General features: G+C 43.7%; 1 protein-coding gene across 2 annotated transcripts in view; it reads right to left on the bottom strand.

The window, feature by feature from the left end:
- The window catches only part of LOC149453054 (protein EFR3 homolog B), a 374094-nt gene that overhangs the window by 39547 nt on the left and 318387 nt on the right, over window positions 1-16160 (bottom strand). For both annotated transcript variants that reach the window (XM_089688739.1, XM_089688740.1), the window contains exons 14-16: window positions 8649-8724; window positions 5778-5939; window positions 1872-2003 (exon numbers count right to left, since the gene is read on the bottom strand). In XM_089688739.1, the coding sequence (XP_089544865.1) occupies window positions 1872-2003; window positions 5778-5939; window positions 8649-8724 (370 nt within the window). The remainder of the gene's footprint in view (window positions 1-1871; window positions 2004-5777; window positions 5940-8648; window positions 8725-16160) is intronic.

Below are 16160 nucleotides of genomic sequence, written 5' to 3'. Positions count from 1 at the left end.
CATCAAAACAAAAGGAGTGCATCTTAATTAATATTTTTTTACTTCAGAAAGCAGCCACAACCTGAGCAGAAAAGTCTATCACCTGCCAGCATGTTACAGATGGGGATCCTTGTTTTCTGTGTGGAAGCAGTGGTCTCACTTCTGAAGTCCTCTTGCTGAGTCAGAGCTAGAGCCCCTCAATTAGTAGGGAGCATGAACTTTGCAGTTTTAGCTCTAACTCAGTATGGGGCATGTTGGCAGAGAGACAAATGCTTCCACACAGAAAGCAAAGGTTCTTCTGTGCAGCATGCTGGCAGTGGAATAGGCTTTTCTACTCAGGCTGTGGCTGTTTTCTAAAACAATGCACATGGAATATGTTTAGCTAATTTAAACTGAAAGTTCAACTGGGCTTTAAAAACAAGACAGTGGTAGTTGCTTCCACATTTCTATTCTCAGAGATGTGTTATTTCAATCAATTAATCTTTACAAAATATATGGCCAATCAACACTATATACACTATTCACTGAAGAGAAACTGTGTTGTTATTTATTTGTCTACAAAAGAAGTGTGGTCCTTTTGTTAAAGCTACTCATAAGCTGGCCCTATTCAAGGATCAGTCCATCCAAACATGGTATTTTCTCTATAGGTAGAACAAAAAGGAATGAGCCACCCCCTGGCTTATGTTATGTCTTAGATGCTCAAGTTCCTCTGGTTAATATAAAATGAATACAAACACAAAATCTAGCAGGAATGGTGGGAACCGCTCATAATGGGCACAACAGGTATACAGACCCAGGAACATACAGAGGGCATAGTTACTGGGTCTGCATACCTGCTGTGCCCATTATGAGGGGTTCCCACCATCCTTTCACTGAGTTCCTGGGTCTGTATACCTGCCATGCCCATTATGAGGGGTTTCCACCATCCCTTTAATGGGTTCCTGGTTCTGCACCCCTGCTGTACCCATTATGATGGGTTCCCACCATCCTTCCACTGAGTTCCTGGGTCTGCATACTTGCTGTGCCCATCATGAGGGGTTCCCACCATCCTTCCACTGAGTTCCTGAGTCTGTATACCTGCTGTGTCCATTATGAGAGGTTCCCACCATCCCTTTAATGAGTTCCTGGTTCTGCACCCCTGCTGTACCCATTATGAGGAGTTCCCACCATCCTTCCACTGAGTTCCTGGGTCTGCATACTTGCTGTGCCCATTATGAGGGGTTACCACCATCCTTCCACTGAGTTCCTGAGTCTGTATACCTGCTGTGTTCATTATGAGAGGTTCCCACCATCCCTACATTGAGTTCTGGGTTCTGCACCCCTGCTGTACCCATTATGAGGGGTTCTCGCATGCCTACACTGAGTTCTGGGTTCTGCACACCTGCTGTACCCATTATGAAAGGTTCCCACCATCCCTTTAATGAGTTCCTGGTTTTGCACCCCTGCTGTACCCATTATGAGGGGTTCCCGCTAGCTACACTGAGTTCCGGGTTCTGCACCACTGCTGTACCCATTATGAGGGGTTCCCGCATGCCTACATGGAGTTCTGGGTTCTGCACCACTGCTGTACCCATTATGAGGGGTTCCCGCATGCCTACACGGAGTTCTGGGTTCTGCACCCCTGTTGTACCCATTATGTGAGGTTTCCACCATGCCTGCACAGAGTTCCTGGTTCTGCACCACTGTTGTACCCATTTTGAAGAGTTCCCACAATCCCTAGTGGATTTTAAAATATTTCTTATATTATAGAGAATGTAACAGGAGGACCTGGAGCACATAAAGGTGGGTGGAAACACCCAAAACTCCCAGGTGGACAGGAACAGAGACAGAGGTGGCACTAGACAGGAAGGACTGTCAGTATAGGAAGGGAAAGAATTGATCTGATATCTGACCTCATGAATATGTTGGCAGAAGGCGGGCACTGTGGTGAGCTGGCTGATCAGGTTCAGGTAAGCAGCGCAGAGGGCGTGCAATGCACAACGATTATACGCTGGAAGGTTATCCTCATTATTCAGAGATAAGTCCTGGAATACAAAAATGAAACTTGCTTACATCGCAATTACAGCCACTGCTTATTCTGAATCAAAAAGAATTTTGTTCTGACTTATATAAGAAGAAAGGAAAATTCAGTAAAAAAGGACTCATTTAAAACTAAACTCCATTAAAATATTAAGAACAAACATTATTGCAGCTCTGTATTGATTCATAATAAAAGTAATTAAATTTATTTTTAGATACAAGCAATGTAAGTACCTGAATGTGACCTGGCATCACCCTCTCGCAGTAGAGCTCAGACTGGGAGAGAGAGAAGCACCACAAGGAGCCAATCAGTTAATCTGCAATGCTTGTGTGCTAACAAGGTACATGCTGATAAAGAGAAAGCAGAGTGACAGAGAGATGATCTCATCAGTCTGCTGCTTCTCCTTTCATTGTCCAGTCACAGGCTGGAGGAAGGACAAGACCTGTAAACATTCCCGAACTGTAGCAGTTACAAATCAGGTATTCTGCCTTTCCAGATGGTGCTGTGTGGTAGAGGGCAGTGCATCATGGCCGATCTGTGCAGCGGTGTCTGGAAGGGTGACCAGGATATTCGGAGTTAGTTTACCTTTTCATATTTTGTGAAAAGGTGAACTTACCTCTTAAGGGCCGGTTCACATTGTAGAAACGCAGTCCAGATGTGTTTCTACATGTGTTTTTGTGTTGCGTTTTTGGCACATTCCGATTAATTATTTCCCCCTTTTTCTTCAATTTAAATAGGGACATGTGCGTTTCTGTGTGTTTTTGGTGCATTCCGATTAATTTCCCCCTTTTTCTTCAATTTAAATAGGGACATGTGCGTTTCTGTGTGTTTTTGGTGCATTCCGGTGTGATTGTTTTTATGCGTTTTACCGCATTCCATTACAGTTCTGTGCAGGAAAAATGCAGCCTGTTCTTTCTTTTTCTGCATCTGGAATGCACTGGAACTGCAAGCACTGATGTGAACTATGACATTGACAACCATATAACTTACTTTCTGTGCTTTTTGCACACTGAAACACATGTAGTGTGAACTGGCGCTTAACCTCCCTAGCGGTATAATTATGTCAGTATTTCTGTGCTCAAAGCGGTACATTTTTTGCATGGAAATATGTCGTTTTTTTATTGTAGGCCTGTAATTTTTAGGAATAACTCACTGAAATCTGTCCGAACAAAAGTCTAGTAAACATCCCGGGTATGATAAATTTGAAACACGAAATCATAAATTATAATATAATAAATAAATCATAAAAAATAATAATATAATAATAATAAATTTAATTCAATAATGTAATCAAACCAAAAACACTGAAATTTGAAATACAGCGCGAAGTTCGCACATCGCTGAGCAAAGTCGCAAAATCGTTTTCAGTGTCTGATGACAAATTTCCCCACAAATCATTATCACTCAATTCTGCAAGTGGTTCTGATTTACTATCGCTGTTCTCTAGCTGGTCTAAAACCGCTTTTGACCTAAAGGGACACTTTTTGGATGCCATGGACATTTCTCAGTTTCCAGGCAGAAAGAACAGTAAAAATGCAGGCAGGGCGCAGGACAAAGCACTAGGGACAAAATGTATGTGAAATGCTTTGATAGAGTAATGGTTTACTATGTGATTTTAGTGTATTTAGTGAATGTCACTTTTAAAATTTTTGAATTTTCCACCGGTTCCATCCACCGTACATCCCGACGCTCGCAAGGACCAGAACCCGGAAGACGGATGCCGGCATCGGCCCGGAGGAGATTGCCGGTGACGCTGCAGGGGGGACATCGCAAGAGCGAAGGTCAAGGTAAGTGCAAGAGGGATCCTGGAGCAACGCCGCATGGTAATCCCGAGTATAGATCGGGGTTACCGCTTTTGATACTGAAAGTTTACCCCGAGCTACACTCGGGAATACTGACAGGGAGGTTAAGGTTTGGGGTTAGGATATGTGGGGCACATCTTGGTTTCAACACTAAAAGCTCAACACTAAAAACAACAACACTGGGCTTTTGCTAGAGAAAAGCTGTGTACCGTGTCACTATTGCCACACTGGCCACATGATTAACATTAGAAAGTTTTGGAATTGGAAGAATCATAGCACAGATGTAAGCACCCTGCAGGGTGCTGTACATAGCGTCCTGAAAACATCACAGCACCCTGCCACTGTACTGTGCAAATGTGCAAGACTGAAGGGAAGGCTGGAGGTCAGATTTAACCTAACCTTTAAAGAGCAACTCTACTTTTGTTTAGAAAAAAAAAACATTCCCTTCTGGGTGATCTATGTACATTACAGGGATTTTTACAGAGTCCTATCTTTTGTTATTCTGAAGAAATAGCTGTTTGTTTTCCTGTGTCCATGTGCACAGTAAATCTACTGGGAGTGACTTTATAATTAGCAATCAGCTGCTGCACCTGCAGGGTTCTAATGAGGAAATTGGCAGCGTCAACCCCTTTAGACGTTTTTCCTTTGGGAGTATCTAATGAAAAATTTAATTTTTGTTGCAGGGGATGCCAAAAATATGACCTGTATCCTAGTGCAGACTTCTGGGAAAATCAGTCAGCCAAACACACAAGCGGGAAATGACATTCTCAGGAGGCGTTCTGTACACCATCTGTCTACAGAACACCTCCGGGTAGCCATATTGCATTGTACAGAAAATTACAGCTCTGCAGATTGAAAAGGAAAGGTCATTTTAATAACATTCAATTACAACATAACTTGTATCAAAATTATATATGCTATATATATATTTTTTATTTGCTAATATTTTTTCTGACGAAAGTGAAGTTAACTTTTAAGTGGACTTTAACACTTTATCTTCACTGGATTGAACATAACCTAAAAAAATGTTTTATACCTTCCCAAACATGTAATCCTTGAGCTATGGAGCTCTGTAGACATCAGTATTTTTACAACAAACAAATAAAAACTCAACCTGCTGCTGGCTGTATAGAAGATATACATACACAGTACAGGGGTGTATTTACCACAAGGCAAACAAGGCATTTGCCTAAGGTGGCATTTTTCAGGGGGGGGGGCAGCACTGCCCTTTGAAAGAAGGGACAGAAGAAGGGACACATGCGGCATGGGGACCTGGTGGGTTTCAAGATATGCTGTGGGTTTCATGACGGTGTTTTCACAGCCCGACTCTCGTTCCTGGGGATGTGCGAAGCTGTGAAGGCGAGTGTCTTTCTCTCTCTCGCCATAGGGGATGGCGGCTGGTGTATGGGGGGAAGTGGTAGTGGAAGGCTTGGGTGGAGGGCAGGGGTGTTCTTGGTCAATGTCAGGCTCTTTCTGCGGGGGGCGCCAATTTTTGTGTTGCCTAGGGCAGCACAAAACCTAAATACACCACTGACACAATATATATATATATATATATATATATATATATAATTTTTCCCCCTTTTCTTTATATGCTAACACTGACTTAAATCCCAGTGCTCTCTAAAATCATATACCTTCTTTATAAGAGACAATCCCACATTTCCCACACCTAATCCTTACAGTCTGTGATGAGATTTTGGCCTTTTAGTAGATCCCAGGTGGCCAATATCATGTTGTCTGTCATATGGCCAGCACTGGAGGAGTTTGGAATTGGAAGAATTACATGACAAATATACCTATTTCACATTTATCTTCTAGTTTTCTTGCTATCAATATGGATAATGATTATATGATTATTTTTCCAGACATTGTAGGTTCTCTTAAATGAAGGTGTTATCATATATTTGTCAAACACATCAACACCATCACATACATGACTTATGACTCCATACTTCTTGCACTGACCACATTACCTGCACAGCAAGTACCAGTCGGACCAGATCCACCACCACTTCCTCATTGGCCAATTCAATACTGATCATGACAAGTAATGCATACAGAGCTTCATAGTGAGCCTGGACATTGCTGGGGTCATTACAGCTCAGGTAGATGTGCTGGTATAGCTGTTGGGAATGCTAGGAAAAAAGATACAGCAAAATTCTGTTTGACGGAAACAGTCCACATGACATATCACAGAATTGTAATAAATTACCTTAATTAATTGCAAATTTTCTGCAGTAAGCTAAAAATCTTTGTTAACTGCACCCTAATGCACATATACATTGTATTATAGCACCTCCAACACATAGAGATCTGTACCTCTGGCTCCCTCCATATTGGAGAAGCATCAATGACAGATACCAGTTCCAGTGTAGTGCCTGTCTGTGTGCTTTGCCATTCACAACCTATGATGACGCTGCAGTCAGCACAATGTTGCAACCAGGGGCAGACTGACAACTCATGGGGCCCCTGGGCAATAGGGGATCATGGGGCCCCTGTGTCCTTGCCCAAACTCAAAAAAGCCTATGAAAAAGGTACCAGGGGCATCTCATGGGGCCCCCTACTGACCCCGGGCCCTCGGGCAGTGCCCGAGTTTCCAAATGGTCAGTCCGCCCCTGGTTGCAACTGAGATACAGTGGATAGTGGGGCTGGGAAAGTCAGAAAGACAGGGGCATGTGACTAAAGGGGCAATATCACAAAAAAAAATGAAATGTTTAGATAATAGGGATATAGCCCAAAGTCCTTATAATGCCAAAATGTTTGTGTTGGCTAAGGTCCCACAAGAACACTCAGAATGAAGAAGCCAGCTGTCGGAGATGAAACTCCTCAGTGATGAATGTAAACATGAAAAAACTGCAGCACTTTCTGATGGCAGTAGTCTGTAAAAGCAAATTTATTATTAAAACACAGAGCAACTCACAAAGATAGATCTCTAGGCTGGCATGTCACATAAAGGCTTCTCCTGCTGAAGCATTCCGGATTGTTGGGGGAATACTGATCCCGAGACCCGTCTGGTGGTTCCAGAGCTCCAAACAAGCTGAAGGATCCGGGGCTGATCGTGGTGATATCACCGGAAGCAGAAGCTGAGAAGCAGTCTGATTGGCGTGAGTTCGGAGCATGCATGCTCCTTCGTCCGCCTTGCTTTTACAAACTACTGGACTCCGAAAACGCTGCTGTTTTTTCACATTTACAATGTTGCAGCTGAAATCTGGTATAGATGCCTCTCCGATGTGGCAGGGAGTCAAAAGCAGAGCTTCCACTATATCTTATGGGAACAGCTTCATACAAGGTTAAAAAAAAAAAGAAGCATGAAACAATATACAAATCAAGATGCCTGGAGTTGGGCTCCAGTCCCTTCCTGCTGAGCCTATGCGTATGGGGCTGCATATATGCACAGCACACTCCCAGCCAGGGGCAGACTGACCATTTGGAAACTCGGGCACTGCCCGAGGGCCCGGGGTCAGTAGGGGGCCCCATGAGATGCCCCTGGTACCTTTTTCACAGGCTTTCTTTTAGTTTGGGCAAGGACACAGGGGCCCCATGATCCCCTATTGCCCGGGGGCCCCATGAGTTGTCAGTCCGCCCCTGCTTCCAGCACAGAAGCTGTAACCGACAGCTTTGCGTCCCGTGCCAATGACTGGAAACCAGGACAACTGAGCACTATGATAGCTTCTGATTAGCTATCACAGTGATCAGTCACTGTACAGCCCGCCCTTGTGGGTTTTTTTTTTCCTTTTGAATGGAGAAAAAGATACATTATATACATACAGGATATATTATATAATATTGTATTATATTTCCTTGCTAGTAAAAATGGTGTGCAAATAAATAAAACTAACTAAATAAATAAAATAAAGATAAACTAGATCAGGGTTTAATTTGGGCAAATGTCAGGGTTAGGGTCAAAGGTCATGCTCAGAGGCAAAATCAGGGTCAAAGGTCAGAGTCAGTGTATTTTAGTCCCAAAGTGAAAAAAGCCAAAAGCTCCAGCACATGAGTGTAGAGGGCTGAGGACAGGGAGGTATGGTGGAACCCAAATAAATTCGAAGTTTCAAGCCAAGCCAAGCCTTGCTGCTCCCGTGTATGACAGGGCAAGTCAGAAGTAACTGCAGGAAAAAATGGAACAAGAGTGCCCTGGCCTAGCGCATTATCCCAGATAACAATTTATTGAATGAAAGTTGAAATATACTCATATAGAAGAAGTGACAAATCACGCGACAAATGCAATCACTGGAAATATGCTCCATATGGCACCAAGGGCCCGACACAGAAGTGCCATGCAAGGGCCAAAGAAATTCTGACGCATTTCGAGGGCAACCCTCTCCCTCAGAGCCAGAGTCAGTGTATTTTAGGTAGGATTAAAAAATAAGCTTTTTTTTAAAATTTAGTATCAATATCAGGGTGTTTTAGTTAGGATACAAAAAGCAAAATGTGCATTACTGTTTCTACTACAGGTATGAACAACAAATAACAACCACACATGTGGCATCGCTGCTATCGTCACGGGCAGGGCAATGTGTTTTGGGTTCTTCTTTGATGATAGGTTATGGTAATAGCAAAAAATATCCTATTAATTTTTTTACATTTTTTTTTACCATTTTGTGCCAGTTTTCATTTGATAATAAAAAAGAAATCAGAAGATATCCATTATCATTTGCCATCAAATGAAATCTCAATTTGTCCTGAATAAAAAAAAAGGTATAATTATTCTGAATAACTAATTGTGATGATATGTACAGTTTTACTAACATTTGTCATACTTGCAAAGCTGTGTTCAGATGTTAGGATTTGTATTACCTTTGTTATGAAGGGGTTAATAATGCACATTATAAAAACAATCATACCTTCTTCATAAACAGCGTATCCGGCCTTGAACACTTGTCCACCTTCAGATTCAGGACAGAGATATCCGGGACTGTACTAGAATGACATTGGAAACAGAGTCAGTTGTCTCTTACCTGAACTCACCAGTGGCATCATGTTTTCTGGCCATTCTAATATACAGGGATACCTGGAACTATACTAGACTCACAATGGAAGTCTCTTCCTTGGAGGTGACATCATGTTCTTTGGGTAGGTAATGGGCAGTTTAAGTAGGACTGAAGAGTACTCATCAGCCACCTTACACAATCCCATCTCATGTGCAAGTAATGGCCCAGCTATAATGATCAGCATAACCATTGCTTTTCATGTATGCAGAATTTCTCCCTTACTATCACTCTGCTTGCCTGCACCTAATACATTTACACAATTTTAAAGGTTCTGCAATGAGGAAGGAACTTGGGACAGAGATGTTTTATAATGATCAAGAAATTACAATAAAATTTACAAAAAAAGCAAAATATTATTTCAAACTTTTTAAATATGGCCCCCGATATACATAGTAGTAGTTGTCACATTCATCTAGACTTTAACTTTTTACTTGTTTGTGAACATGATAATTTGGGCAGCTCCCATCATCCCATCCAGACACGCAGCTCCTCCCACCCTCTGCCCTGCTGATAGGATGAAATTGTTGGCAGGGCCAGAGACCTTGGAGAGGACACACAGGCTGAATCCTGCTTCTGCCCTGCCAAAGGTAGGATTGTGGGAGAGAGAGAAAGGGCATGATTATAATGGGCACTGTAATTGGGAGGGGGGCTGTAATTGCTAGGGCCACTGTAGTATAAAGAGCCACTGTGATATAAAGGGGATTGCACTGTAAGGGAACACTGTAATCAGTACAGTACATTTCCTTTTATATCACAGTGCCCATTTACAGTGCAGTCCCCTTCACATCACAGCCCCCTTTACATTACAGTGCAGTCCCCTTCACATCACAGCCCCCTTTACATTACTGACTGTTCTCCGAGTGCACCATCCTTCTCCTTCTGCTGCCTGGGTTTTCCTGTGTGCTCCCCTCCCGCAGCACTGCCAGCTTCCCTCCTCTCCCACTGGCTGCTGCAGGCACATGGGGGGGTTTCAGAATGGAGAGTGGGGGAAGAGGCTGGTTCTGCCAATGACACAAGCTATACCATTGCCTGATACAGAAGCCACAGGAACTTGGTTAGCGCCTTGGGTACTGTGATTCCTTCATACTGGATACACTGACCACACCACAGTCTGTATCCATTCTGTGAGTACCCCTCAAGGGAAGATTTTCACCTAGCAAAGGTGTGCTGCAGGCACTTGGGAGTGGGAGCAACAGGTATAGTTAATATTTGCCTTAAGGTGGACATTACAGTGCAAGTCCAATCATCTGAAAGTAAAGGCATTTAAGTCATGGTCTAGGAAGCAATTCCTGCGCGCTGTACTGTACAATTACGATATACGGTTATCTTTCATGTGTATACTGTTAATATCCCCATCCCCCTTTTAATAGAGAGTAGGAGAGGATGATGACCTATCTCTGTCCCCCTTTTAATAGAGAGTAGGAGAGGATGATGACCTATCTCTGTCCCCCTTTTCATAGAGAGTAGGAGAAGATGATGACCTATCCTGGTCCCCCTTTTAATAGAGAGTAGGAGAGGATGATGACCTATCTCTGTCCCCCTTTTAATAGAGAGTAGGAGAGGATGATGACCTATCTCTGTCCCCCTTTTCATAGAGAGTAGGAGAAGATGATGACCTATCCTGGTCCCCCTTTTAATAGAGAGTAGGAGAGGATGATGACCTATCCCTGTCCCCCTTTTAATAGAGAGTAGGAGAGGATGATGACCTATCCCCATCCCCCTTTTAATAGAGAGTAGGAGAGGATGATGACCTATCCTGGTCCCCCTTTTAATAGAGAATAGGAGAGGATGATGACCTATCCTGGTCCCCCTTTTAATAGAGAGTAGGAGAGGATGATGACCTATCCCTGTCCCCCTTTTAATAGAGAGTAGGAGAGGATGATGACCTATCTCTGTCCCCCTTTTAATAGAGAGTAGGAGAGGATGATGACCTATCTCTGTCCCCCTTTTCATAGAGAGTAGGAGAAGATGATGACCTATCCTGGTCCCCCTTTTAATAGAGAGTAGGAGAGGATGATGACCTATCCCTGTCCCCCTTTTAATAGAGAGTAGGAGAGGATGATGACCTATCCCCATCCCCCTTTTAATAGAGAGTAGGAGAGGATGATGACCTATCCTGGTCCCCCTTTTAATAGAGAATAGGAGAGGATGATGACCTATCCTGGTCCCCCTTTTAATAGAGAGTAGGAGAGGATGATGACCTATCCCTGTCCCCCTTTTAATAGAGAGTAGGAGAGGATGATGACCTATCCCAGCAATGGGCAAACTACGGCCCGGCGGACCTTTTAATCCGGCCCGCAGCCAGGGCAGGCAAACATTGGCTGTCAGGATGTGTGTAGGCGGGGCAGCGTGACGAACGTGAGGGGAGCTAGGCTCCTCTCACAATCCGCCCTGAAGACCGGAACGGCGCGGGAACACGGCGAGAGGACCGCGCGGAGCAAAGGTAAGTGAATTGACACAGGGGGGACTTGGCTTACTACTTGGGGGGGAATAGTACTATGGGGGATGAAATACTATATGGGGGATGAAATACTATATGGGGGATGAATTACTATATGGGGGATGAATTACTATGGGGAATGAATTACTATATGGGGGATGAATTACTATGGGGGATGAATTACTATATGGGGGATGAATTACTATGGGGAATGAATTACTATATGGGGGATGAATTACTATATGGGGGATGAATTACTATATGGGGGATGAATTACTATATGGGGGATGAATTACTATATGGGGGATGAATTACTATGGGGGATGAATTACTATATGGGGGATGAATTACTATATGGGGGATGAATTACAATATGGGGGATGAATTACTATATGGGGGATGAATTACTATGGGGGATGAATTACTATATGGGGGATGAATTACTATATGGGGGATGAATTACTATGGGGGATGAATTACTATATGGGGGATGAATTACTATATGGGGGATGAATTACTACGGGGGATGAATGAATTACTATGGGGGATGAATTACTATATGGGGGATGAATTACTATATGGGGGATGAATTACTATGGGGGATGAATTACTATATGGGGGATTAATTACTATGCTTACTATGGGGGAATATTACTATACTTACTATGGATGACACATACACATCATTCATCTACTCTTGGTCCGGCCCCCGGGTCCAATATATGAACCCATTGCGGCCCTCAAGTCAAAAAGTTTGCCCACCCCTGACCTATCTCTGTCCCCCTTTTAATAGAGAGTAGGAGAGGATGATGACCTATCCTGGTCCCCCTTTTAATAGAGAGTAGGAGAGGATGATGACCTATCCCTGTCCCCCTTTTAATAGAGAGTAGGAGAGGATGATGACCTATCCCCGTCCCCCTTTTAATAGAGAGTAGGAGAGGATGATGACCTATCCTGGTCCCCCTTTTAATAGAGAGTAGGAGAGAATGATGATTTATCCCCATCCCCCTTTTAATAGAGAGTAGGAGAGGATGATGACCTATCCTGGTCCCCCTTTTAATAGAGTGTAGGAGAGGATGATGACCTATCCCGGTCCCCCTTTTAATAAAGAGTAGGAGAGGATGATGACCTATCCTGGTCCCCCTTTTAATAGAGAGTAGGAGAGGATAATGACTTATCCCCGTACCCCTTTTAATAGAGAGTAGGAGAGGAAGATGTGTGTGGAGTCTAGCCTGGGTGATAACCACCACCTCTGCCCTAGATACAGTGCAGTGGGTGAGTGTTGTCACCCTGACAGAAAGTGTGTTGCTGGCAGGATGACCAGGTGAAAATAAAATTAAAAAAAATGAAATCTAATGCAGCCACCAAATCTAAGGACTGTAAACTGCAATGTATTAAATTTTTTATTACATTGCTTTTGAGTTATGCATTAAAGTTGAAGTCCAGAATACCCCTGCAGTGATCCCCATCCCCCAGACTGCAAGAATTTAATGCACGTTAAAAATTTAAAATATTTCAGCTTACCAATCATATGGCAGCTGCATTAGTTTTCTTTTTCTAAGCTGTTTTCACCACTCTGGGTGCCCCTACTATGGATGAAGGAGCACATGGGGCACCAAGGAACAGCAGCATTATCAGGAGTGTTAAGTAACTAGCAGGTTTAGATACACTAACACAGTGTTTCTCAATCTTTTTTATGACTAGGCACCCTATAAAATTAGACTGAAATTAAAATGAAGCTCTGAGATTTAAGACCCCACCCCCTAATGCAGCCACTCACATCAAAAAGACTTGTGATACTAAGCCTAGGATGTAAATTTTAAATAATAATGCAGCGCTACACCCTCCTGTGAAAAATAATTAAAGAGACATATATATAAAATGCCGTGCCAACATACAAAATTATTCAACAAAATTAAAAAACAAACAAGTGCATCAAATATTGTTATACAGTGACAATTGTAATTAGATGTGATCCCCATTCAGGGACATCAAAGTTCAATTGCTGAAAAGTCTTCTAATGGTCATCCAGTGCTAGTGAGACAGACTCTCGAGGTCTGCAGCTTACCAAATCCATAGACCATTGCTTGTTAAGGCAAATGGTCTAACAATACTTTGGGTTGTTCTGGTCACCCTCAGCCACGTTATCGCCACTCCTTCCATTAGACTTTCCAGCTTTGCACTCTTTAATTGAACTTTTTGGAAGTGGACTTATAACTTTGATGTCCTTGGTTGGGGAATCACATCTAATTACAATTGCCACCGTGTAGCAATATTTGATGCACTTGTTTGTTTTTTAACTTTTTGGAATTATTTTGTATGTTGGCACAGCATTTTATATATATGTCACTTTAAATATCTTTTGTGGGAGGGTGTATCGCAGCATTATTATTAAAATTGACACCCTTTAAAATGATGCACCCCAGGTGATACCTGGACCCTACAGAGGTTGCACAGCCAGTCCAACTCCTCCAGGATGGCACATCAATACGTGCCAATGCCAGAAGGTTTGCTGCGTCTCCCAGCACAGTCTCTGGAGCATGGAAGAGATTCCAGAAGACAGGTAGTTACTCTAGGAGAGCTGGACAGGGCTGTAGCAGGTCCTTAACCCATCAGCAGGACCCGTATCTGCTCCTTTGTGCAAGGAGGAACAGAATGAGCACTGCCAGAGCCCTACAAAATGACCTCCAGCAGGCCACTGGTGTGAATGTCTCTGACCAAACAATCAGAAACAGACTTCATGAGGGTGGCCTGAGGGCCCGACGTCCTCTAGTCTGCCCTGTGCTCACTGCCCGGCACCACAGAGCTCGATTGGCATATGACATTGAACACCAGAATTGGCAGCTCCGCCAATGGCGCCCTGTGCTTTTCACAGATGAGAGCAGGTTCACCCTGAGCACATGTGAAGGGTCTAGAGAAGCTATGGAGAACGTTATGCTGCCTTTAACATGTTTTGGTCCATCCAACGATACCAGGTTGCACCTCAGACTGTCCAGGAGCTCAGTGATGCCCTGGTCCAGATCTGGGAGGAAATCCCCCAGGACACCATCCGTCATCTCATTGGGAGCCTCCCCCGATGTTGTCAGGCGTGCATTAAAGCACGTGGAGGCCATACAAACTACTGAGGACCATTCTGAGTTGCTGCAATGACATTTCAGCAAAATGGACTAGTCTGCTGCATCATTTTTGCACTTTGATTTTCGGGGTGTCTTTGAATTCAGTCCTCTATAGGTCGATCATTTTCATTTCCATCAAATGATGGGGCATCCTTACATTCCTAACACATTACCCTGTCCATATCAGTATAGATATCCAGCAGGAGATTTTTCCCCATTGAGATCTGATGTGTTTTCAAAGTGTTTCTTTAATTTTTTTGAGCAGTGTATATTTGCCAGGTTTCGGAGAGTAACAGCTGAGGTTCCAGGGGCAGCTCATTGCTCTGAAACCGGTCAAATATATAATCAGTGTGGGAATCATTCCTATAATTATCATGCAGCAACAGCCCAAAATGCGTTGGCTTGATATACTTGTCGCTATTCTCAATAAACGCCTCTTAATCTACCATCAAGCTTGCCTTCTTTTAGACATTGGGTGCTCCTTCTTTCCTATCATTCCAAGTCTACATGTGGAAATTACCTTAAGACGGGGGGGGGGGTATTTACTGTGAGGCAAATAAGACATTTTCCTTGGGCAGCAATTTTCAGGGGGGGCTGAAGAAGGGACACACGTGGCAGGTGACAGAGGATGGGGACTAGGTGAGGCACTGCATGAGCTCCGCCACATGGGATCCAAGAGAGTCTGCGGGCTGCTGGAGGGTGTAGGCCAACTCTCATTCCCAGGGATGTCCGGATAACTGTATTCTGGGATGAAAATCGGTGTCCGCTGAAGCATCTGAGCATGCTGTATGCCCGGATAATCTGTTGTTTCTGAATATCTCATCCCGGCTCCCTAATAACCCCAAGAAAAGGACTTTACGATAACCCAGTATCCAGTCTCCAGAGATGGAGCCCCTATACACCTGGTGAGCTGACCCGTCCATCCCTTAAAGGGATCTCTAGCATCTTTTCAGTTTACTTCAGAAGCCCTAGGATCCACACCTATCAAGTGAGGGATTTAACCGTATTCCTGCCCAGATTTGGATGACCTTGATGACATCAGGATTTTATAAATCAATGCACATTATATTATGCGTTCCGGTGAGTGCGCATTTCTCCCACACCTGATTGCACAAGCACTGAATCTTAGAGGATCACAGGATTCCTTTTTTGCACTAACAGTCTCTTATAAACTATATATATTTTAATTTACTTATTTTAATATTTGATTGATCTTGTTGCTTTTATGCACCTAGTTTTAGCGCTGCACTTTATTTTATCTTGTCTGTTTGAGGTTTATTGGTTACCTTTAGTGCTCAGCAGCTTTTTGTACTTTTAAGTGCGCTCGCAACCATCTTGTTATGTCCGGGTAAATGGCTGAGCTCAGTGCACAAGGACGACACTGGGCTTTCCTGACCATGGCTTCAGGGATGGCCAGCTGCTTTCATTCCAGGGAGTTGTGAAGGTGAGCACTGGGAGAACACATTGTTTTTTTTTACCTTCTTCTTCTTTCTCTCTCTCTTGCATGATGTGTGTGTGTGAGTTGAGATTTTAGTATTGCTTAGGACAGCACAAAACCAAAATACACCACTGCCTTAACCTCCTTAGCGGTTTTCCCGGTGTAGCTCGGGGTAAAATTTCAATACCAAGAGCGGTAACCCTGAGCTACACTCGGGCTTACCATGCGGCGTTGCTCAGGGGGTCCCTGCAGCACTTACCTTGTCCTTCGCTCCCGCGATGTGTCCCCGGCAGCATCCCCGGACATCTCCTCCGGCCGATGCCGGCATCCGGCTTCCGTGTTCTGGTCCCTGTGGCATTGGGACGTACGGG

Source organism: Staurois parvus, unplaced genomic scaffold, assembly GCF_062004578.1.
Source record: "Staurois parvus isolate SC_StPar_1 unplaced genomic scaffold, SC_StPar_1.0 ptg000453l, whole genome shotgun sequence".
NCBI classification, from domain to species: Eukaryota; Metazoa; Chordata; class Amphibia; order Anura; family Ranidae; genus Staurois; species Staurois parvus.
This window is presented reverse-complemented; position numbering and strand designations above follow the sequence as displayed.